Below are 26,254 nucleotides of genomic sequence, written 5' to 3' on the forward strand. Positions count from 1 at the left end.
CCTTGCCAATTCTTATTAATCTACAAGAAAAGTTTATGAGCCAGACAAAAAATGAAAAATGTAATTCTGAACATATATGAAAGATTTTTTTTCAAATTTTGTGGGATGATTCTTTACATGAAAACAGTTATAGTAACTTTTGTTATTACACATACAACATGGAGCATGTTTTAATGACATGTTTGAGAGCTCAAAGCTAAATTTATATGAAACATACATTGATTCTAGTGGTATTAAACATGTAACTAGGAATTTCGTAAAGAAATAAGGTTAAACAGCCATGGAGGTGAAGTTAGTGAACTAAATTCTACAATGAAGAAGAAATGCCAGTTACAATCAATCACCAAAACTCACCACCATAAAACTCAGTGTCACTCAAATTAGCAGCTATAGTGTCATTCAATTCATCCACTGAAATAAACAGAATATTATGAAGAATGCAAAAAGAAGAGGAGAGAGAATTGTAAAAAAAAAAAGAAAGTACTGGGCAACAAAACATAAACCACTATGCTGAGCAAGTGCCATCCCAACCTAGTAAAAACAGTACTTTACATTGTACATGATTATTTCATTAATTCACTGAGCCACCCCCAACCAGTAAGATACGAGCATATAACCGAAGCTTCAGGACACCCAGTTAATGGCCTTGTGGAGCATAAACCACAAGCAAGTGCTCAGAACACTAAGAACTGGGTTGGCCAAAAAGTTCATTCAGGCTTTTCTGTAACATCTTACTAATGTTTTGGCCAAACCAGTAGATTCAGGAAGTTATCATAGACACAATAATGGTAATAACAGTAAAAACTGTAAAATAGAGTAAAGTAGGCAAGCTTCCTATAATACACATGCCAACACTTTCATGACTATTCACAGGTACATCCCTGATCAATGAATCTGTTTACTTCAAAGTGAGTGGTATTTAATAATTGACATACTTGCACACATTTGTAAACACCATTGCAAGAGAGTTTCTGGAAATTGAACTCTTACCTGAAATCACCTTAACAGAAATTGGTTGCTTCTGCTGTATGGTTTGAGTGTGATTAAACCTGGCGTAACAGATGTAGTCTTCCCGGGTGTCCTCCGGGAGCACATTGGAAAAGTAAAGGTCTCCATTCAGACCTTGGGAAACTCTCTCACTCTGTGGAAGTCTTTGAAAGGCTGGAGAATGGCAGAGAGATATCTAGATCATTCCATCACAAAGGGGCCACTTTCCAAATTAGCAAGACAACTGTATCTACTAATAAATAGTCCTGTGAACTTCACTTGCATGTATTTTTTTCCTCTATAAAGCTCTTTTGAGTAAAAGCAAATAATTGAAAAAAGAAAAGACATATGTATTAAAATTCCAACTGTACCTGCCAGACCCTAACTTCTCTAGAGTGGGGGCAGAGGTGAGATTAAAGTTGCCCAGTGAAGGGTTTTAGAAAACAAGCGTAAACCAAAAAATGTTTTATGGAAAGAGTTTGTGTGACTTTTCCTAACATTTAAGTTAATCCCTAAGTACCAGACCACCTGGCCTGCCTCTTGAGAAATTTGTATGCAGGTCAGGAAGCAATAGTTAGAACTGGACATGGAACAACAGACTGGTTCCAAATAGGAAAAGGAGTATGTCAAGGCTGTATATTGTCACCCTGCTTATTTAACTTATATGCAGAGTACATCATGAGAAATGCTGGGCTGGATGAAGCACAAGCTGGAATCACAATTGCCAGGAGAAATATCAATAACCTCAGATATGCAGATGACACCACTCTTATGGCAGAAAGTGAAAAAGAACTAAAGAGCCTCTTGATGAAAGTGAAAGAGGGGAGTGAAAAAGTTGACTTAAAACTCAGCATTCAGAAAACTAAGATCATGGCATCTGGTCCCATCACTTCATGGCAAATAGATGGGGAAACAGTGGAAACAGTGGCAGACTTTATTTTTTGGGGCTCCAAAAAAATCTGCAGGTCCATGGCTGCAGATGGTGACTGCAGCCATAAAATTAAAAGACACTTACTCCCTGGAAGGGAAGTTATGACCAAACTAGACAGCATATTAAAAAGCAGAGACATCACTTTGTCAACAAAGGTCTGTCTAGTCAAAGCTATGGGTTTTTCAGTAGTCACATTTGGATGTGAGAGTTGGACTAAAAAGAAAGCTGAGCGCCGAAGAATTGATGCTTTTGAACTGTGGTGTTGGAGAAGACTCTTGAGAGTCCCTTGGACTGCAAGGAGATCCAACCAGTCCATCCTAAAGGAGATCAGTCCTGGGTGTTCATTGGAAGGACTGATGTTGAAGCTGAAACTCCAATACTTTGGTCACCTGATGCGAAGAACTGACTCACTGGAAAAGACCCTGATGCTGGGAAAGATTGAAGGTAGGAGGAGAAGGTGATGACAGAGGATGAGGTGGTTGAATGGCATCACCGACTCAATGGACATGAATTTGGGTAAACTCTGTGAGTTGGTGATGGGCAGGGAGACCTGGCGTGCTGCAGACCATGGGGTCGCAAGGAGTCGGACACGACTGAACAACTGAACTGAACTGAACGAGTGTTAATCACAGATACACGCATATCTCAGAAAATGCATTATGGAAGCTTATAAGGATGTTAACTTGGGTTGCGTCTACATACACAGTCAGACAGTACTGTGAGAGCACCTAATGGTGATGACCTAGGCCCTGGACAAAGTGTCAGACGGACCAAGGTCCCTGCCTTGTCTGAGTCCAGGATAGAGATCTAACTGGAGAATCAGGCAACAAACAGGCAATTAACAGCAGGGTGAAATATTGATTTAATGATGCAGATGTGCCCCTCAGAGGCCCCCCATACCCAGCCTCCCTCACCTCCTCTATTTTTTCTTTTCTGTGTTACCTTCTAACACACAGTGAGTTTTACCTGTCGTGTGTATGGCTCATGGCCCATCTCCCTGAACTAGAATTTAAGATCCAGAAGGGCAGAGACCGTCATCTGCTTGGGCTACTATTGTAGCCCTGAAAATGCACCTGGTCCCTCATAGAATCTCTGTAATTAAATGAGTTTCAAGCAGCACTGGGACTTCCCAGTTTCACATTTAACAACAGACTTCCCCTCAGGTCCAAGGAAATGTCTAGCCTTAAGAAAGTAGGGGTGATTTTCTAAGGAGATGAAGGACTCAGGGAAGTGGGACCACTGATCTATGTGTGAACTTACACTTGGCTGGCTAGCATGCCTCCTGAGGCTTCTGACTCAGTTCACTGGGAGAGTGCTTCAGCTCTGAAGTGAGAGGACTAGGAAAAATCGCACCTCTCAGTTGCCTCCGGCCAAGTGTTAACATCTCCTGGGAGGAGGATTTCTCAGCCTGAGTCAAGCAGCTATGCTCCTCCAGCAGCAGGTACCCTACCCCATCATCATGAAATGCAAAATGATGGGTAAAAGCCTGCAGCTCCCTTGGGTGGGAGAAGGCAGGGAAATCTGGAGACAGACTTTGAAAGGATGCCGGTTAACCATGTGAGCCAAGTTCGTGGTCAAGATGGGGCTTTGGTTGGTGGTTGTAAATTCATGGTTTGAAGTCACTAACAAGGGAAAGAGTTGTTTTAAAAAATAACTCAGAAAAATAATGTATGTTTATTTTATGAATACAAAGATATAAAGATTGGGATATATTTATCTTCTTTCATTTCTCCTGCTATATTTTATTGTGGATTCGTGTTGGGGGATCAAATGAAAGGGAATGGGATTTTACGAGGGTGGGAACACTTTGCCCATTGAATTCCTTTGCATTGCATTGGGAAAAAAATGTATGCAGATAGGAATAATTTGGTAAGGTCATCTTGCCAGGAGAATGCTACACATATCTGAATTTTTTTCTCATACCCAGATGCAATTTCACTTGAAAAATCCAGATGCATTGTCAACGGCCTAAAATGTATGGAAATGATATAACCAGCAGTGCAATATGAAAAAAAAAATTAGTTTCGTATTCAGATGATCCTGAGACTTCACATGTAAACATCTCTTTATTAAGCAGAAAAGTCATCATTTCTGAATAAGAAGCAAAAACCAATTACTGGGCTTCACTTTGGCAGTGAGATTTGGATACTGTTATTCTAAACCGTAGATATCACTCAGTTCTACGTGATTCGTTACTTATGCTTTCAAAATCTGTAAAAGTTATTACATAATCATATGAAAAATATTTTTGTCCATTTATACATTTATATATATATATTTTCCACTTCTCTGTGATACTTTCTCTGAGTGATCTCATATAAGAGTCAAAAATGGAAAGGAAATGTGAAAGCTAAATTTTATCTTCTGAAATGTGAACAGCTTGTGATTTCAGAGGAAATCAAGTCACTGAGAATAGAATGTATTCCCCACAAGTATTTTCAACCTTCCCCACCATTCTACCCAGAGGATTCCTGTCAAGGACAACGGCGACCCCCATGTTGCCAAATTCAGTAGTTATTTCTCGATCAGATTGGAAGCTGTCTCATCTCTCAGCAGTGTTTGAAACGACTGATATTCTGTCTTCTCGGCACTTTTCCTTCCCCTTGTTCTGGGGCCACCTCCTCTCTGGTTTCTTCTTACTGAAGCCACTGCTCTTTCTCATCTGCCTCTCTTTGCCCCCTGAAGTTTTGGCCCCAGGAGCTTCCTGGTCTCAGCCCCCAGGCTGTGCTCTTGATCACCTGCACTTCCTCCTCCAGACTCTGGCTCTAAGAAGCATCTCCGCACTAACATTCACGAATGGCTGCAAAGAGCCCTGAACCTTTCTTCTGACTCATGAAGCTCTAACTCTTGCTGGACACCTTCACAAGGATGCCTCCCAGGCTTCTTGCATTCAAAACCCCGGTTCCTAGTCTCCAAGCAGAAACACATGCTACCTCCAAAGTAACATGCTAACGGGAGGTTTGGAAGGGCAGGCGAGCAGAGCAACAATCCCCTAAGGTTAGAGAAGGGGTGGACAGATGTTACAATGACTAATGAATGACTTCATTTCCCTGTGCCTCAGTTCCCTCACCTAAAAAGAGAAGTCATCTGAGTTGCCTCCTGGGGCTGCTGTAAAAAATGGACGAGATGACTCATGTAAAGTCTTTAGCCAAACGACAGGCGCTTGGGCATTAAATGCCTAAGTAGCTATTGTTACTTCTGTATATAAAATAGATAATAAACAAGCATCTACTGTATATAGCACAGGGAACTGTGCTCAATACTCTGTAATAACCTAAATGGGAAAAGAATTTGTACATGTGTAACTGAGTCACTGGGCTGTATACCAGAAACTAACACAACACTGCAAACCAACTATATTCCAATATAAGATAAAAAACTAACTAAAAAATATTAGCTGTTACTGGGGATAAAAGAACAAAAACAATAAAAAGACACAACACATTCTGAACAGTTTTATTTCCTTTCCTCCATGGGCTTCTGCTGTTTCAGGAAAGGGCAACTGCATTTTACCAGTTGTTCAGTCAGTCTTTGGGGTTACCTTTGATTCTGCTCTCTCATGCCTCCATCCTGACCCCAATAAATCCTGGAAGAAACTCTGAAATTATATTTGGAATCTGACTATTTCTTACCCACTCAACTACTACTACTCAAGTCAGAGTTCCCATCAACTCTTGTCCAGATCACAGCACTGGCCTCCTAACAGGCTGCCCTTCTCTTCTTTCTGTCCTCTCTATTCTCCAGGCATGAACCGAAGTGATGTGCTTACTATCTGATCTGTGGCAGGTGAAGCCACTCCTTCAATGGCTCCCTACTTCATTGAAAGCAAAAGCCAAAGTCTTATGCATTGAGTCCCTGAACTTTCCTGACCTCTTCTCTGCCTGTCACCCTTGGGTTAGTCAGCCTGGCCACACTGGCCTCCCTGCTGCTTTTACACACACCAGGGATGCACCTGTCCTTGGGGCTTTACGATTTTCTCTTTCCACCCAGATAATGAAGATCTGTATGCTCTTTCATTCCTGTGAGTTTCTGCTCAAAATTCTGCCTATTTTTGTCCATAGCACTTACTGTCAACCGATGCATATTTTCTAAATACATTTTTAGTCTGCTTCTTTCTCTCCTTCCTTTTATTCCCACTGCAAAGAATATAAATTCTGTGAGAGCAGGACCTTTGGTTTATTTAGAGAGGCACCTGGTACATGGTAGTTCAGTTCAGTTACTAAGCTGTGTCCAACTCTTTGTGACCCCATGGACTGCAGCACGCCAAGCTTCCCTGTCCATCACCAACTCCCAGAGTTTGCTCAAACTCATGCCCATTGAGTCCGTGATGCCGCCTAACCATCTCATCCTCTGTCACCCCCTTTTCCTCCTGCCTTCAATCCTTCCCAGCATCAGGGTCTTTTCCAATGAGTTAGTTGTTTGCATCAGGTGGCCAAAGTATTGGAGTTTCAGCTTTAGCATCAGTCCTTCCAATGAGTACTCAGGGCTGATTTCCTTTAGGATTCACTGGTTTGATTTCCTTGCAGTTCAAGGGACTCTCAAGAGTCTTCTCCAACACCATAGTTCAAAAGCATAAATTCTCTGGCACTCAGCTTTCTTTATGGTCCAACTCTCACATTCATACATGACTATTGGAAAAACCACAGCTTTGACTATACGGACCTTTGTCAGCAAAGTAATAGCTCTACTTTTTAATATGCTGCCTAGGTTGGTCATAGCTTTTTCTCCAAGCAGCAAGCATCTTTTAATTTCATGGATGCAGTCACCATTTGCAATGATTTCAGAGCCCAAGAGAATAAAATCTGTCACTGTTTCCATTGTTTCCCCATATATTTGTGATGAAGTGATGAGACTGAATGCCATGATCTTCATTTTTTGAATGTTGAGTTTTAAGCCAGCTTTTTCACTCTCCTCTTTAACTTCCATCAAGAGGCTCTTTAGTTCCTCTTTGCTTTCTGCCATTGAGGTGGTGTCATCTGTATATCTGAGGTTATTGATATTTCTCCCAGCAATCTTGATGCCAGCTTGTGCTTCATCCAGCCCAGCATTTCTCATGATGTACTCTGCATATAAGTTATATAAGCAAGGTGACAATATACAGCCTTGATGTACTCCTTTCCCAATTTGGATCCAGTCCATTGTTCCTTGTCCAGTTCTAACTGTTCCTTCTTGACCTGCAAACAGATTTCTCAGGAGGCAGGTAAAGTGGTCTGGTATTTCCATCTTTTAAAAAATTTTCCAGTTTGTTGTGATCCACACAGTCAAAGCCTTTATGGTAGTCCATGAAGCAGAAGTAGATGTTTTTCTGGAATTCTCTAGCTTTTTCTATGATCCAATGGATGTGGCAATTTGATTTCTGGTTCCTCTGCCTTTTCTAAATCTGTTTGAACATCTGGACGTTCTCAGTTCATGTACTGTTGAAGCCCAGCTTGGAGAAGTTTGAGCATTACATTGCTAGCATGTAAGATGAGTGCAATTGTGCAGTAGTTTGAACATTCTTTGATACTGCCTTTCGTTGGGATTGGAATGAAAACCGACGTTTTCTAGTCCTGTGGTCACTGCTGAGTTTTCCAATTTTGCTGGCATATTTAATGCAGCACTTTCACAGCATCATCTTTTAGGACTTGAAATAGCTCAACTGGAATTCCATCACCTCTACTAGCTTTATTAGTAGGATGCTTCCTAAGTCTCACTTGACTTTGTACTCCAGGATGTCTGGCTGTAGGTGAGTGATCACACCATCGTGGTTATCTGGGTCATTAAGATCTTTGTTATATAGTTCTTCTGTGTATTCTTGCCACCTCTTCTTAATATCTTCTGCTTCTGTTAGGTCCATACTGTTTCTGTCCTTTATTGTGACCATCTTTGCATGACATGTTCCCTTGGTATCTCTAATTTTCTTGAAGAGCTCTCTAGTCTTTCCCATTCTATTGTTTTCCTCTATTTCTTTGCATTGATTACTTAGGAAGGCTTTATTATCTCTCCTTGCTATTCTTTGGAACTCTTCATTCAGATGGATATATCTTTCCTTTTCTCCTTTGTCTTTAGCTTCTCTTCTTTTCTCAGCTCTTTGTAAGGGCTCCTCAGACAACCATTGTGCCTTTTTGTATTTCTTCTACTTGGGGATGGTTCTCATCACTGCTTCTCATACAATGTTATGAATCGCCTTCCATAGTTCTTCAGGCACTCTATCTACCAGATCTAATCCCTTCAATCTATTTGTCACTTCTAATGTATAATCATAAGGGATTTGATTTAGGTCATACCTGAATGTTCTAGTGTTTTCCCCTATTTTCTTCAATTTAAGGCTGAATTTTTCAATAAGGAGTTCATGATCTGAGCCACAGTCATCTCCCAGTCTTGTTTTTGCTGACTGTATAGAGCTTCTCCATCTTTGGCTGCAAAGAATATAATCAATCTGATTTTGGCATTGATCATCTGGTGATGTCCATGTGTAGAGTGGCCTCTTGTGTTACTGAAGGAGAGTGTTTGTGATGATCAGTGCATTCTCTGGCAAAAGCCTGTTAGCCTTTGTCCTGCTTCATTTTGTACTCCAAGGCCAAACTTGCCTGTTACTCCAGGTATCTCTCAACTTCCTACTTTTGCATTCCAGTCCCCTATGATGAAAAGGACATCTTTTTTGGGTGTTAGTTCTAAAAGGTCTTGTAGGTCTTCATAGGACTGTTCAACTTCAGCTTCTTTAGCATTACTGGTCAGGGCATAGATTTGGATTACTGTGATATTGAATGGTTTGCCTTGGAAATGAACAGAGATCATTCTGTTGTTTTTGAGACTGCACCCAAGTACTGCATTTTGGATGCTTCTGTTGACTATGAGGGCTACTCCATTTCTTCTAAGGGATTCTTGCTTGGTCCCACCCATTAGAACAAGACCCAGATTCCCCCACAGCCAGTCCCTCCCATCAGGAAGCTTCTACAAGCCTCTTATCCTTATCCATCAGAGGGCAGACAGAATGGAAACCACAATTACAAAAAACTAACCAAACTGATCACTTGGATCACAGCCTTGTCTAATTCAATGAAACTATGAGTCATGCCGTGTAGGGCCACCCAAGACTAACATGGAGAATTCTGACAAAATGTGGTCCACTGGAGAAGGGAATGGCAAACTGCTTTAGTATTCTTGCCTTGAGAACCCCATGAACAGTATGAAAAGGCAAAAAGATAGGACATTGAAAGATGAACTCCTCAGATCGGTAGGTGCCCAACATGCTACTAGAGAAGAGTGGAGAAATAGCTCTAGAAAGAGTGAGGAGGCTGAGCTAAAGCAAAAACAATGCCCAGTTGTGTATGTGACTGGTGATGGCAGTAAAATCCAATGCTGTAAAGAACAATTTTGCATAGGAACCTGGAATGTTAGGTCTATGAATCAAGATAAACAGGTACATAGTAGGTGTTCAATAAAACAGAGCAAATGACTGAAATGATATGTGATGTTTTCCTGAGCATCTCTAAAAAAATTTATAAACATCTTATGAATCACAGGAGGCAATCATTGATTGGGATAGCCAATAATCATAAGACTCTTGAAGAAAGTTCATATTTTTAAAACTTACAATTATCCATCCAGAATATTATGGGTGGTGGTAACCCAATTGGTGGTCTGCAGGGAAGGACCAAAGACTGGCCATTTCGAAGTGTTATTGGTTCAAGCTTTTCTTTGGTCCACAATGGTGACCCTAATAAAATAAAATAATAACTTCTAAGTTATTTATGCACTGGAAAACAAAAAAGCACTGGAAAGAAAGATAAACCAAACTTGTAGAGAAATACTAACTTGGAATTTATGGAAATTAAGATAATAAATTTTTCAAAAAATGACACTCATAGTATAAGTTCTGAGTCAGCAAGTCCATGTCTAAGAATTTACATTAAATAAATCCTTGAAGATACATGATTTTGTTAAAAGTATGCTTTTCACAAAAGAACAAAAAACACTTATATATGTAAAAATATTTGTGAAAGAAATAATGGTAAACCTATACTTTTGAATAAAATAGTGTTAGATGTTGTATAAAGACAGATAATAAGTATAAGATTAATATAATATGCACGATATGTAGATAAGCCAAAAAGGTTACAAAATAGTACTTCAGAATGAGTTTGTTTTCAATATGTATACACATATCTGCCTTGGTAAAACCATAAAAAACAGTTATTTCCTTGAATGAAAGGATTCGTGCACAATTTTTATGTTTCTTTTTCGTTCATTTGTAGTTGATTTGTTCTATAAAGCACACATATTATACACATAATTGAAAAAAGCTTTAAAAATAACCAGACCTTCAAATGGTCACTGTTCTTTAAATACGTGCTCTTGGGTCGTTGAGAGGATGTACTGACTATTGCAAAAAGACTATTGCAATAATATCAAGATAATGAGGCCACTCTGTTTCTAGTGAAATTTTGATATAAAAATGTTAAAAGAAATATGTGCACCCTAATGTTCCTAGTCATAGCAACATTATTTATAATAGCCAAGATATGGAAGCAACCTAAGTGTCCATCAACAGATGACTGGATAAAGAAGGGGTGTGTGTGTGTGTGTGTGTGTGTGTGTGTGTGTGTGTGTGTGCAACCTAAGTGTCCATCAACAGATGACTGGATAAAGAAGGGGTGTGTGTGTGTGTGTGTGTGTGTGTGTGTGTGTGTGTGTGTGTGTGTGTGTGTGTGTGTGTGTGTGTGTGTGTGTGTGTGTGGTGTGTGTGTGATACAATGAAACATTGGAGCTTCCCTGGGGCTCCCGGGTAAAGAATCTGCCTGCAATGCAGGAGACCTAGGTTCTGCCTGCAATGCAGGAGACCTAGGTTCAACCCCGGGTCAGAAAGATTCCCTGGAGAAGGGAATGGCTACCCACTCCAGTAATCTTGTCTGGATAATTCCTTGGACAGAGGAGCCTGGCAGGCTATAGTCCGTGGGGTTGCAAGAGTCAGACATGACTGAACAACTAACACTTTCACTTTCACATGATGGAATATTACTCAGCCATAAAAAAGAATGAAAATTTGCCACCTGCAGCAACACAGATGGACTTGTAGGGTACTGTGATAAGTGAAATAGGTCTCTTTGTACAGAGAAAGACAAATAGATGATATTATTTATATATGGAATCTAAAAAATACAACACATTAGTGAATATAACAAAAGGGCAGCAGACTCACAGATATGTACTCACTCACAAACTAGTGCCTCCCAATGGGAACAGGGAAGAGGAGAGGGGCAATATAGGAGAAAGGAGTTAAGAACTACAAACTGCTGTGTATAAAATAAGTTACAAGGATATATTACACAACACAGGAAATATAACCAATTTTTATAATATTTCTAAATGGAGTGTAACCTTTAAAATTGTGAATCACTATATTATATACATATAACCTTTATAATAAAGTACATCAACAATACTTCAATTTAAAAATGTTTAAAGAAGTAACACTTATACCTCAATTACCCATTTTATATTGAATTTATCTCCATCTGACTATATGGACTATGCTTGTACATAAGATTTAGGAGAAATTTAATAATTAGGTCAATCCGAGGAAAAAGCATTTTTCTTACCCCTGGTGATTTATTCTGGATTTCTACAAAAGACACACTGGTTTGGCAAAACATTAGGCTGAGGAATTGGGATAAAGTGGAAAAGGGTGATGATTTTCATGCAAAATAAAGTTAGAGTATTGGCATCAATGCCACTGCCTTCTTTTTTTTTTCTACTGCCTTCTTGTAATGGTTATTTGGATGATGTAACAGATGCTGGTGTTGGAGCCAGACTTTAAAAAGGGTCCTGTTCAGCGAACAGGTCTGACTTACTGGATGGACGGATGACAATGTTATTAGAAATCGCAGCCCCGCGTTCGTTCCTGGCTGTACACTGATAGACTCCTTCATAGGTCTCTGCTTTCCCCTCGCTCATGATGTTGATTATGAGGGTTCCTGAGCCAGGCTTCATGGTGACGAGAGGGTCTTTATCTATGTCAAAATGAGTCCCATTTCGGGTCCAGGAAAAGCTGCCAGCACATAGAGGATTAAGCTTGTTAACAGTCCAGAAAAACAGGATTACTTACTCTTTAAAAAATTCCTTGTAGTTTTACGAGTTTCTGAATAATTAGACTTTAATATTCAATAAAAGAGCTCCGTACCTAAAATGTTTCACTGAATCGTGACTTAGAAAAAAGTGCTGACCATACATACTAAGGTACATGTGTTCATCAGAAGTACCAAAATCTGACTCAATAAAGAAACCATGCATACAAATTGCCTGTCATTTTTCAAAGAAAATATTGTAAGTAGGTCACCAAGGCACACCTTCTTAGAGCTTTATTAGCATTTTTATTATAAACTCCATTGTTTATAGAATTGATAACCTGTCTATAAAAATTTGCTCTAGGGTGAAGTGTAACATGAAAGGCCTTTACAAGTACTAATATATGTGTACATTAAAAGTGATCAGACTAGTGTCAAGTTACCACAAGGCAAAGTGTGAGTTGGGAGGAGAGGAAGAAACTTGAAATCAATGGTATTTTAAATGTCAGGGTTCATTTAAAAAGTGACCATTCTATATAAAATATATTTGAGAATTTTTAATCTAGAGATGATTTTGAAAATTTCTGGGAAAGTATTTCAAATTGGCAACTAAAAGTCTTCTTTTTCAGTTTTGTTTATATAAAATAAACGATTGCCTTATATAAAAGTCACAGAGGTCATGTAGCTAAAGATTTGGTAACTGGTTACAAATGAACAATGGCCATGCTTTTACACAAGCATTCATTTCTAAACTTTTCCATGATTCCCAAGCCCTCTTGGATTTCCCTTCTCACTGCTTATCCATTTAGTGGGAGCCCTCACACCTCCTAGGGTAGGAGGCAGTGGGCGTGGGTACTACTGGTTTATGGTAAATAGAGATTAGGGATGCTGTAAAATATCCTACAAGGCACAGGAGAGCTCTGCCTCCATAACAAAAAATTATCCAGCCCAAAGTATCAACAGAGCTAAGGTGGAGAAATCCTGCCTAACAGGGAGCTATAGGAAGTATTAAGTAAGTGTTAAACTGAAGGGGACACTGCCCATCAAAGGACATTGCATTAGGGCTTAAGCACTCAAAAGTTTCTAATAATACAGCAGAACAGATTGCTTTTAAGCCAGCCTTTGATGGAAATTTTTTATATCCTTAGGCATTTACTGCCAGTTAATTTTTTTCTCTGGTGCCAGTCTGTGATAGATTTGTAAGGCTGGTCATAGACAAACTCAGAAATACAATCCTGAGAAAATCTCCTGTCTATTTTATAATTTTAAAAATTCTACATTATATAATGTCCATAATAATCATCCAACTCTTGAAAACTTCCATATATTACTGGACAAGTTACAGATAACCCACTAAGGAGGTGTGGAACCTGGATAAGGTTACCTAGCATTATCAGGCATCAGTTTTCCCTCTATAAAATATATTGGTTGGACAAGATAATGTTTAATGTTTCTCCCAAGTCTAAAATGCTCTGCAGTGCTTATGAAAAGATGTATATGAAGCGTTCTGAGTGTTGTACTCTGCCATGTTTGGAAAACCACTTGGGGCTATTTTATAGACTTTGAGACAGCTAGGAGAGATCTTAGAAGTTGTGTAATTCAGCTTCTTTATTTTATAGATAAAGACACTAAGGCCCATAGAGAAGGAATTTGCCCATGTCACAGGCTGTCAGAAGGTTCTTTTGACATCTTCCCACAACTTTTTAGCATGTCATACAGAAAAGTATCAGTATGGAAATGCAACCACCTGGGTTTTTAGGAAGAACCAACTGAATTTAATTAAAAGCAGAGAGACAAAACAATGAGCCTACAAATGACACCTTAATAATTGGTGAAAGTGTGAAAGTGAAAGTGTCTGTCTCTCATTCTCCAGGGAAGAATGCTGGAGTGGGTTGCCATTCCCCTCTCCAGGGGATTGTCCTTACCCAGGGATCAATCAATGCTTCTTTTCAGCATTACAACACCAGAACCACACCTACCTTGGAGGAGGTTTCCCCTTTGCCTCACACTGGATTACAATATTCTCCCGAGGGTCAATAATGTAATCTTTTGGAGACTGTTGAGTGATGGTTGGTGGTTGTACCACTTAATTGTAGAAAGAAGAACAAAGGAGAGAAACAAATCATTTAATATTGTAACAGTAATCATATTTTTTCCTGTATCAAAATCACTTACCCTAGACTAAATACGCTCCAAATGTTTTTAGTAATTTCTCCTGTGGTAACACACAACTCAGCAGATTTTTGGCTAAAAGACTCCTAAAATTTTGGAGTCAAGACATAACTCCCTTTTGGTAACTTTATGTGTTCATAAAGCCCATTTTCCCACACTGAAAGTTTGGGAAATTCATTACCAACATAAGCTTAAAATTTTCATTTCTGATGTAACAATGAGAAATTTCTCTGATATCTTTGGTTCAAATGATACCTTTTGATAAAATTTAAGTTACGAGGTAAACTTGCAACTTTCTTAAAAAAGAGTAATTGATTTATAGTTCATTCCTGGGTTCATGTAAATTAATACACTGGTAACAAATATATTTGAGAAGCAATGTTAAAAAGATGATTAAATTAGAGACTTGCCATGTCTTATTAGAGCTAGGAGGAAGGGGCTACTAGGAAGAAAGATAAAACAAGCTTATTTAGAAGATGAATTGGGAAGCTCTCTGTTATAGGAAACAATATTCTCATTTCAGTCTTCAAAGTGCTATGGGATCATTTATTATCACATTGTAGGAAGAAACTATTCTGACCCAAAATAACTGAATCTGAAAAATAGCTGGTATCTGGACATTTGATGTTCAGGTCACTCTAAGATTACCATGCCCTCCTTGTGAAATCAGAACCACAGAGTGTAGAACAGGAAGGGAAGGGAGAAATAATCTATTTTGACTTCTGTTGCCTAATGCAGCAAAATAGCTTGACTTCCTAGGCAAGCAGAGAGAAGCAAAGTGTCTTGGGTACAAGGTAACTACCTTGCACACCTCCAAGGAGAGCTGTTTACACAGACCAATGGTTCTCAATCAAGGGCCATTTGCCCCTACTCCTCTGGGGACAGCTGGCCACATCTAAAGATGATTCTGGTTGTCACCACTGGGGTGGGGAGTGGTCCTGGCATCTGGGGGGTAAAGGCCAGGGATGCTGTTAAACATCTTACAGGGTACAGGACAACTTTATAATGTAAAGACTTTGTATTTGGTTCATTTAAGATTTTCATATTTCAGAGTGTCCCTTTCCTCTCCAACTATGCTCTGGGCTTCCTTTGTGAAACTTCTTCCACCTGCCAATCAAGTTATTTCCCAAAGCTTCATAACTGTTCTCTGCCTTTGTCTTTCTTTCTTGTGGGGAACTGTGCACATAGCTAAACCGACCACTTTTAGGGCTTAAAAATGTCTTATAAATCTCCAGGCAGAAGAAACAGAAGAAAATCTTCTGTTTTCTTTGTCTCCAGTCTTGTGTCTATTGACCAGACAGCTCTTACTAAATATCCAAAGAACACCTAAAATGCAGATCGAAAATGGAACTTGTAATTGCCAGCATTTACTGCGCACCTGTTAACGCCAGGATACTGCACAGTGTCAATTTCAGCTCCCGTTAGCAAGATCCATCCCCTTCCTTATCCTCCTAAGCCAGCTGCTCCTCTCAGCCCCTAGCACTGTCCAGGGGAGCCTCCTCCTTTCCAGCCCAGTCAGTTACCAATGCTGGGTAGCAATTTGGTCTAACAATTAAGAACCAGTCTGTCTATTTGCTACCAGCTGTGAGAATTCAAGCAAGATTCTTAACTTCTGTGAGCTCTCATTTCCATAAAGGGAAAACAGGGTTTGAAAGTGGTGTCTACCTCCTAGGATTGCTGGGAAAATAAAATAAAATTATTTGTGCAAAATTCTTAGTCCATGCCAAACTGTAATGATTCAGTGATATTACCCGTATTTAGATTATTATCATAGTCATTTTTATTTAGACCAGCTTCACTTTGCAGTGATCCTTTAGACTCTGGCAGTATAGAGTCTGGGATGATAGAAAGAAGCTTAGCATTCCCCACTAAGGGATCAGCAGGCATAGGTTGTGGGTAAGGGGGACTTTTAGGAGTGATTCAATCCGATTTCTTGTGCTTTTCTGCGAGTGACAGAGATGCAAAGGGTGGTGGTCTCAGACCCAGAACTTAACGCAGCTGGTTTAGCTGCCACAGATCACTGCCAGGAGCTGACCATCTTGATGGAACTCTTTGAACAGTGCTGAGGTCATCGGGCAACCAACAGAGGCTATGAAGTAACAAGGGGAAAAGGTGATTTTATATAATTGTCCTGGTTAATCAAATACCAAAGGATTTTTCAAATGCTTGAAAGTTTGTTTTTTTTTAGGTAGATGATAGGTAGTGCCCAGCAGTCAGAGGCAGCAGTTTTAGATTAGAGCATGCCACTCAGAAAGGATGTGAGTGGGGGTTGCTTGTCTTTTGTACACTTCCAAACAAGATTCAAACTCTCTGGGCCATTTTACTGATGACATTAAGAAACACTAGTCTACCCAGTCCTGCAGATTGAGCAAGTATATGAATGGACTCTGCTGAAGCACCTGCAAGCACTCAACTCCTATCTATATCCAAAGATATGCTTTTATTCCAGCCAGCTTTTAATAGCATTTAGAACCAGATGTTCTCTTCCAATTTTGTGAGTTTTCTCATTGAGTTACATCAGATGTGAATGAAGCGCAGAAGTTAGTAATGCAGAATATTGGTAAAAGAAAAACAGTAATACCTGAGTCCAGAATTCATGCAGGGAATATATTCAACCTGCTTCATGGAATTTCATTGCAATACTTAGCCACAGTAAACACACATGCTTAAAAAGACGTTAGCCATGAAAATAAAATCGTGCATTTAATTCACAGTATTCATTCAAAAACAAAGACACAGTCAAATTTTCACACTGCCTGGTAATGACCAAAAACACTTACAGTCTTCAAGAAGTTTTGCTTTTTCCCCATCAATATCAGCAGGTGAGTGGGCGAACAGGATTAAAGAAAACCAGATGTTAGTGATAGGAATGTTAGCACCCTGAAGATAATAGGGGCATCTTGTCTATTTTATTTAACCTAAAAAACCAGCAGAGCAAAGGTAGAGGTGGTGAAGTAGCAAGAGAAAGAAACTCCCATTAAAGGTTTTGTTTATTCCTGAAGCAGTGATTTCTACAGAAACATATGGGAAGAACAAAAGAGATGCTATAGGCCAAAAAAAGATTCTGCCAGGAATAGGAATGGATAATTCCATGCCATACATGTTGTGCTGGACAAGTAATTATGTTCAATTTGAAAAATAGCTTAAATCTACAATTAATCTGAGTTGTCACATACTGTGTTGTGTCTGATCCTATTATCCCAGACATCACTATGCACATGGTAATGATACCTAACAATGGGACACTGCCACAAGGAGAGTGCTCCATCCAAGTCAAATCCAGCCCTGATCTGAGGTTTTTGTATTTCCATGGTTAATCCCCATGTTAGTAATTGCACTTTTCAGACTGCTAACATATTTCTGCTTCAGAATGCCTCAGTCACCAAGGGCTGATGGTACCTACCCCAAGGTGCAGAAGAGGTGTAAGGAACTGGGGCAGGAAGAAATTGCATTAACATGCAATTCACATGATTCCGCTGTGCTGCCTGTCATTACTACTTGGAAAGGTTAATGCAGGAGCGCCTGGGTTGTCCGTGACTTTCTTTTCATCATGGTTCTGCCTCTTCTCCATTAGCAGCGATAATTGAGTTAGCCGTAGGTGACTGTTTCCCTCTGATTGTTAGATTCAGCAGTCAGATTAAGGGGGAATATATTTAACACAAGAGAGAACAAAAGCATTTCTCTCAATGCTTTTCTCTCTCTCCTACATATCTGCTAGGGTAAATGCTTACTTAGGCATTCAAACTCCAATGGGCTTAACCAATCATATCTTTTTTTTTTTTTAATTGAAATTAAGGTCACTGAATGAATATCTTTTGAAAAGAAGTTGAATGTTGCATTTTCTTATACTTTAAAGATGCACAGCAAAGGGAGTCAACAAAGTATGGGGCCCACCACATCTCTTCTTCCCACTGGCAGTTGCAATCTCTTTGGTTAAAAAAAAAAATGACATCACAACAATTGAATTGCCCCAGGAAAGTGTTATTTTCCTTGCACCTTGGAAAGCTTGCCAAACAGATGTTCTATTCAAGAAGCTAATGGATTTAAAGAGGTCATGTAGATTAGGGATAAAGACTAAATCAATTCTGAAGTACAGTAATTGTCCAGATTTGAAATTCTGCTTTCCATTGCAGGAGAAGTAACCCGCTGGCACTTAGCATTATCTGTGATTTTTCAGACGCCACCCAACTCAGGGAGAGTGCAGCATATACGGTGCTTTATTCAGGAAAGGGTGGGCTCCTATAGTAGCTGTTACTCGCTCCATTCTAAACAGCAATTTTGCTGAAGACTTGTTTTATTCTCAACATTGACATCTTGGTCTTTAATCACCATTTTTAAAACAAAGACCTTTCACTAGGCTTTGACAAGACACATTTTCTAGCTCTAAACTCATACTTAAGATTCAAAACTCAAAGGTGAACTTCGCCTTGCCTGAGTCAAGAGAAATGAGTCGTGGGCAGTCTGGGGATGTGGAGGGGCGTGGGGCTGGCTGAGAGATGATCATTTCACTCTCAGCATTTGAAGGGAGAAGATGGAGAGGTGGGGAGAGGCCAAACCGGGGAGGGGGGGATCAGTGATCATTCTTTTTATTGGAGTATAGTTGCTTTACAGTTCTGGGTTAGTTTCTGCTGTACAACATCGTCAATCAGCTAAATGTATACATATATTCCCTCCCTCTTGAGTCTCCTTCCCCACCCCACCCCTCTAGGTCATCACTGAGCACCGAATTGAGCTCCCTGTGCCATTCAGCAGCTTCTCTCTCCCTATCTATTTCACACCTGGTAGTGTACACGTGTCAAGGCTACTCTCTCAGTTTGCCCTTCCCTCTCCCTCCCCGCCTGTGTCCAAGAGCAATTCCTACAGCTTTCTTGCAGGATGGCTTCTATAAAAAGTTGCCTGTTGGGAGGATCAGCTCACAATTCACTCCTTCCTGGGTCAGCCCCCTCAGTGGTTCACCAAAAAGACCTGGAGGGAGGGCAAGACTGACAGGGAGAGGACCATGTGTCTGACCCATGTGATGGCCTTTCCTAGAGTCTGAGTCTTTTTTTTCCCTAGGGACTGATTCTTTATAAACACCAGGTGCTGTTTGATTCGCTTTTCAGGATCACACAGACGTGTCCTCCATCCACACTGTTCAGAGTGGCGGTAAATGCCGGGGAGGTTCTGGCTCCAGGGGCTCAGAGCTTTGCAATGTTAATACTTACGATCAAGAGGGACTTCCAGGGCACTAATCATCTGGCACAGGAAGAGCATCAGCGGCGCTCTGCCTGCAGATAAGCGCTTCTTTTTCGGCATTATTTTAAGCTGCATTAGCCGAGCTCCTGCTGAGCCCCACAAGCTGAATTTCCTTTTCTTCTCTCACAAAAGATTTCTGTGCAGTGTGTCAATAATTCTCATGCAGGAAACTGAAAAAGCAGAGAAGAAGAATGAGTGCATCTTTTTTTTGAAAGAAGGAAATGAAGAGAGGAAGTCTGCAGTTCAGAACATCAGTTCTGTATAATACATGAACTCTAAATGGGAGCTAACTTTTAAATATTTAACTCTGAGGGCTGAAAGAATCATTTATTCATAAATCAGCTAAAATTAGGTCAGAAATATTTGCAATGATGTCAAGCAAAACTTATCAGTGCCATCCTTCTGATTTTCCCAGTTTAAATATCTGTGTTTATATCAGAGGCTACCATGTCTCTAACAGAGCAAGAAAACTTGGCTTATAAATTGGTTAAAAGGGGTGACTTTGAAGGGGAGGCCTAATGGCTTCTCTTTTCCAGAGATTCTCTCTGGGAAAGTTCAGGGTGTAGTTGTCAATTTGTTTCAAACCTCAAACGATTTACCGGCAGAGCCACCAAGAATACTGGCCTTTTCCATCTCCTACCCGGACTGTGGCAGCAGACGTGCCTGGGCTCTGAGCTCCAGGTCTTCCTCACTGCAGCAACCCTCTGAAACAAAGCTGGCTAATTTTCTCAAAAGGTCTTTGGTTAAATCGTCGGAGTAGTCTCATGGGACCTACCCAATAAAGTTCAAAATACCCTTAAACAGGTAATAAAAAAACTTCAATGATCTGGTCTGAGTTTATCCTACCAACCTTATTTCTTCTTATTTCCACATAAGTTATTAATTTTTTTTCTTTGTCTGTTTGATTGCCTGATTCTGCTTTTCTTTTTTGGGTCAGTCCCTCAATATGCTTTGAGTTTTCCCAACTTCTTGCCTTGGTTTATCCCACTCCTTTTACCTGGAAATGTCCTCATCATTGTCCACCAAATTTCCTCATCAGTGTCCAAAGGATTTCTTTATAGATCATTGAAAATGGAAACACAAGCTGACCACTCAAATAAAGTCATTTATTTCACCCTCTGAGAACCCCTGAAATTCCTTGTTTTATTCATCACGTTATAATACAGGTATATACTTTGGGGGGATATGCATGCTCTCCCCCCTACTACTGCAGGCAAAGATTGTGCCTCTCCCATCTTTGTACTCCTCTACAACCTAAAATAGTGTACCTGGCACATGAAAGTGTCTACTGTACACAAGAAAAGATGAGCACAAACACAGAATACAGGCTTCTGTCTGACAGTAGACTCCTGTGTGAAATGATGGGTATAATCTTCTCCCTAGGAGGTGCGAGTGACCAATGGCTCTCTCTCAAGAAGGTAGGAGAGATGCCATTATTATAAACTAAGGTCATTCATGCAGTTTCATTACTGAATTATTTGTGTAATTGTGTATTTTAAAAATATCTATCTTTTCCACTCAACTGAAAACCTCCAAAGGGTAGGGACCACATCTTCCCTGTTCCCTATCATGTCCCCAGAGCTCATCACAGTGTCTGGTACATGGTGGAGAGTAAATAATATTGGTAGAAAAAAAAAAGATAGGGAAAGGGGAAAGATGAGGTTGTATTCAGAGAAGAACTCTGGCCACAGTCTACCTGAGGCTATATTTATACTTATGTGCATGTATGCATGCTCAGTCATGTCTGACTCTTTGCAACCCCATGGACTATAGCCTGCCAGGCTTCTCTGTCCATGGGATCTTCCAAGCAAGAATACTGGAGTGGGTTGCCATTTCCTCTTCCAGGGGATCTTCCCAACCCAGGGATCGAACCCACGTCTCTGGAGTCTCCTACACTGGCAGGCAGATTCTTTACCATCATACCACCTGGGACTCCCTGGTTTCCCACCAGAATTCTTCAGTTTCTTACTCAATTCAGCATTATAGTCCAAAAGTCAGAAAACTGTATTTCTCCAAAAGTCCTTTATATAAATCCTCTTGAAGAGGAGGCATTTTTGCAAAGGTAACAGAGTGAAACCATAACTGTCTATATTTATACTACTTGGTTTGAAAACGAAACTCTTATCAATCTGATCAAATTAGTTGGCATATTATGTCTGTGTGTGGAAGAGCTTAAATGTATAAAAGAGAAATGAAATGATGCTGATAACGTGTTTTGCTAGCAACTGAGTTCTGATTTGAACATGATTATAACTGTAGTTGGGTATTTCTTGCAAAACAAATACAAAAATATGCTAAACAAATGCAAAAAATTCTAAACATAGACATTATACATACATAAATACTATTTTGTGAATGAAACATCCATACTGTGTGCTTTCATTTAAGATCCTGGAAATTTGTCTTTCTATATTACAATACATAAACATCATGATTTAAACACTGAGAGGCAGGTAGAGAAGCTCACCCAACCATTTCTAACCAAAATATAAACCAGACTGTCTTTCTGTGCATGCAAAGCAGATCTATAATATTTAATCAGATTTACTTAGGCCTTTCATGATTTTTTCTGTTGAAATGCTAGTTGTGAATTTATAGATAGTCTTCAAGGAAAATAAACATAAATGCCAAGATGACCCTAAAACAAGTCAATGTTACATGCTACACATATTGAGAGAAAACTATAGAACCAAATATTGAGAAAACAAAGGGAACACCTGCCTGAACTGTGTGTCAAACTAATTGAGTTTATTCAATTTAAATGCCTGGAATAGATGCCAGAGAACTAAAACACTTTCTAGAAGATGTACAAATAAATGCACGTAAGATCTTAAGCAACTACATACAATTTCTAAGTTCTTCATTCATTATTTGTTTTCCCTGAATGCCTTAACTGTTCATCCTTCAAAACAGAGAAACTATTAGACAACATCCTATAGAAGAAAGTGTCATTCAACCTGCTTATCTTTTCAGAATATATATGGCATAAAATACTTCACATTAAATCACAGTGTTGTATAAAGAAAAAAATAAAAATCTTAAGAAAAATTGAGACAGCACTTACTTAAAGAGACATGAGTAAATCTTCACAATGAGAGGAGGTCAAGAACTATAATAAATGAAGATGCAGTCTCTCATCGGAAGCTGTAAGCTCATTTAAACCAATAGCCACAAAATCATCTCCAGTGTAGGTTCTGTTTAGGGAGGACAAAGCTATGGCCCAGCCCATCCTCTGAATCCTGCGCATGGAAAATCACTGACTTCTCCTATGAATGCCATCACAGGTGAATAACCCAATCTCTAAGGACAGCACCAGGTCCCTGACACTCAGTCACAGTGAAAATCAAATACAACTACAGAAAACTGAACTTTCTCTCTGTAAGAGTGATGGGCTTTGCATGTCTCACAAAGGAAAACCACTGCTTCTGTACTCTGAGTACTGACATCAGAGCCCTGCCCTGCCAGGAGCCCACCCGCCTGGTAGTTTACCTTGGAAAAATGGTCATTCTCTTTTACGTGAGAATCATGAACCGAAACTAAATGGTTTATGCAACTACATTAAGATGAATGAAACCCCCATCTGAAATAGCATCTTGTTTAGTCAAGTTATAGGGCATGCTAGCACAACAGAGTTTGTAATTTTAAAAAAATATTTGCCACAGACAGTTTAAAGCATACTTGAATGAGAAAGATGATAGGTTCATCTTCAGAATACAAATCACCCCAATATTTAAAACTACATATATTAAAATGACCCAGAGTAATCATAAACAGGAAAGCCTTTTACTATTTTGCTTCATTTAACTCCATTCAAAGTGACTTTTCACATATTACCTTTAGAATCTCTGAAACAAGAGAAAAAAAAATCTCCCTTCTTTAGTAAACTTATCACCATTAGCAAAGAAATGCAACTTAAGTTTCCCTTATTTCTTTTGTCTAAAATTCATATTAAGTCATACAAGCACACATTTTAACAAAGGTTTCATACTCCTGTTGCTTACCTAAGAAGTCTTGTCATTAGAAAGAAAAGAAAATATTTGCTTTTCTCAAATGAGAAATGAAATTAATTTGAATGAAAAAATAGCAGTTCTCTACCAGAACCAGGAGGCCATGCATTACTTACCATTTCATTCTAGCCTATTTGTACTTTTTAGCATCCCAACATGGGTGGTTCAGTGCTGACTGCACAATGTAACATGATCTACTCTCTAAGCCAATAAACAAAGATGCTTATGTGACTGCACGCCCTTTGGCACACTAATTATTGCCCTGGTGAGCCATCAGCGGCTGGCCTCTCTCAGTGGGTAGCTAACTGGAAGTGGCATCATCTTGACTGTGAAAGGTATTTTTGAGCAGCCAACTCAGGAGGGTTACTGTTTCTTAATTGAAGTACAGTTCATTTACCATGTTGTATCAGTTTCTGACATACAGGAAAGTGACTGACATATATATATCTGTGTGTATATATATTCTCTTTCATATTATTTTCCATTATCATTTATTACAGGATGCTGGACATAGTTCCTATGCTATATAGTAGGACCTTGTTGTTTTTCTACTTTATGTATAGTAGTTTGTGTCTACTAATTCCAAACTTCTAATTTATCCCTCCATCCTCTTCCCCCTTTGGTCACCACAAGTCTGTTCTCTATGTCTGTGAGTCTGTTTCCATCTTAAACATAAATGCATTTATGTGATATTCTAGATCCCACGTATCAATGATTAGTGATGTCACATTGTATGTCTTTGGTTTATTTCACCTAGCATGATAATCTCTAGGTCCATCTATATTGCTGCAAATGGCATTATTTTGTCCTCTTTTTTTTTTTTTTTACAGCTGAGTAGTATTGGGATGGTTACTTTTTATATTTTGTTAAATATTTACCAAAAGGAATAAGCATGTTAATGCCCAATCATAGCCCATGCCTGTGCTTGTCAGTCATAAGTTTTGAGTCTGAGACTATGCAAGGAAGATTAGAGAGAAATGGACAAAACAGTTTGTATAGTTAACACATCAACAAAGTCATACAAACCTATATAACTGCACTACCATGAATGTGCCTTAGAAAAAAGGAGTTTTGGATTATGTGACTCTAGAGACTGTAATGATCTCTTCAAATAACAAGGCAAATCTTGTGAAGCAAAGGCACATGTTTATAATTCCTTCTAAGCCCCAAAGGATGTCCCTTAAGAGAGATTCTACAAGGAATCTGATACCTAGAACCTGAAGTAGTACTGAAGGAAAGGAGGACAAGTAACAGATGTTTTTTAACCAAATAATAGATGGTAGAATACATCTTGATAATAGCTCAAATCTCCATTCCTCAGAGCACTATAACTGATTATCTTACTAGGTATTCATAAAACCATAGAAAATAGGAAAGCAGGTATTTTACCCATTTAACAGATGAGAGAAAAAAAAATCATGGGGCCATTATTCATTGGGACCTTCTCTGTACCAGGAATCACATTGAGTTTGTTCCATGTGTTAACTTATCTCATCTTGCCAAGAACCCCAAGCAAGAAACTCTACTTCATTTCCCAGTTTACTGATAAGGAATCTGAGATGCAGGATGCTAAAGGCATTTGCTTAAGGACACACATGATATATAAAGTGATAGACCCAAAGCTCCAGTTCTTCTGAAAAGTTCTGGAGCTTTCAGCTTGTCATACCCTGAGAAGCCTCTAGCATTTCCCTTCCTCTCATATCCTCTTATTTTGCATTCAGTCAATAAGCAAACAGAATCACCAAATTTAGTCACTAATGTTAAAAAACAAACAAACAAGTGTTAATGGTTTCTGAATGTCTACAGAAGATCTTCCTAGAGCACATCTCCAGGGGCCTCTTCACAATAGATTGCATGTGAATAGTGACCACTAGAAGTATACTAGACACTCGCCCTGACCTTTTTTTTTTTTTAATTTTATTTTTTATTAGTTGGAGGCTAATTACTTCACAACATTTCAGTGGGTTTTGTCATACATTGATATGAATCAGCCATAGAGTTACACATATTCCCCATCCCGATCCCCCCTCCCACCTCCCTCTCCACCCGAGTCCTCTGGGTCTTCCCAGTGCACCAGGCCCGAGCACTTGTCTCATGCATCCCACCTGGGCTGGTGGTCTGTTTCACCATAGATAATATACATGCTGTTCTCTCGAAACATCCCACCCTCACCTTCTCCCACAGAGTTCAAAAGTCTGTTTGTACTTCTGTGTCTCTTTTTCTGTTTTGCATATAGGGTTATCGTTACCATCTTTCTAAATTCCATATATATGTGTTAGTATGCTGTAATGTTCTTTATCTTTCTGGCTTACATCACTCTGTATAATGTCGCCCTGACCTTTTGAAGGAACTGCAAGTCAGTACAATGCAGACAAGACAGACTTTTAGAAAGTTAATTTTAAAAGTAGGCAATGTAACTAAGGAGAACAGTATGAAGGTTCCTCAAAAGACTAAAAATAGATTGGTCATATAAACCAGTAATCCTATTCCTGGGTAAATATACAGAAAAGACAAAAATTCCAATTCGAAAAAACAGATGCACCTCAATGTTCATAGCAGCATTATTCAAAACAGTCAAGACATGGAAGCAACCTAAATGTCAACTGACATACGAATGGATAAAGAAGATGTGATATGTATGTGTGTGCTACACTGTGCTCAGTCACGGCCAGCTCTTTGCGACCCCGTGGACTGCAGCCCGCCAGGCTCCTCTGTCCATGGGGACTCTCCAGGCAAGAATACTGGAGTGGGTTGTCATGCCCTCCTCCAGGGGATCTTCCCAACCCAGGGATCGAACCTGCATCTCTTATGTTTCCTGCATCAGCAGGCGGATTCTTTACTACCAGTGTCACTTGGGAAGCCCACTGTGTAGCACA

The 26,254-nt window shown here is 39.4% G+C and overlaps 1 protein-coding gene across 29 annotated transcripts in view; it reads right to left on the reverse strand.

The window, feature by feature from the left end:
* The window catches only part of NRCAM (neuronal cell adhesion molecule), a 331,138-nt gene that overhangs the window by 73,133 nt on the left and 231,751 nt on the right, over window positions 1-26,254 (reverse strand). For 16 of the 29 annotated variants that reach the window (XM_043463091.1, XM_043463064.1, XM_043463061.1 and 13 more), the window contains exons 4-10: window positions 19,341-19,541; window positions 16,917-16,934; window positions 13,944-14,049; window positions 11,752-11,948; window positions 9,495-9,617; window positions 991-1,161; window positions 355-411 (exon numbers count right to left, since the gene is read on the reverse strand). In XM_043463091.1, the coding sequence (XP_043319026.1) occupies window positions 355-411; window positions 991-1,161; window positions 9,495-9,617; window positions 11,752-11,948; window positions 13,944-14,049; window positions 16,917-16,934; window positions 19,341-19,446 (778 nt within the window). In that variant the 5' untranslated portion in view covers window positions 19,447-19,541. The remainder of the gene's footprint in view (window positions 1-354; window positions 412-990; window positions 1,162-9,494; window positions 9,618-11,751; window positions 11,949-13,943; window positions 14,050-16,916; window positions 16,935-19,340; window positions 19,542-26,254) is intronic. The other 13 variants (XM_043463063.1, XM_043463072.1, XM_043463080.1 and 10 more) reach the window with 3 other exon arrangements.

Source organism: Cervus canadensis, chromosome 3, assembly GCF_019320065.1.
Source record: "Cervus canadensis isolate Bull #8, Minnesota chromosome 3, ASM1932006v1, whole genome shotgun sequence".
Classification (NCBI taxonomy): Eukaryota; Metazoa; Chordata; class Mammalia; order Artiodactyla; family Cervidae; genus Cervus; species Cervus canadensis.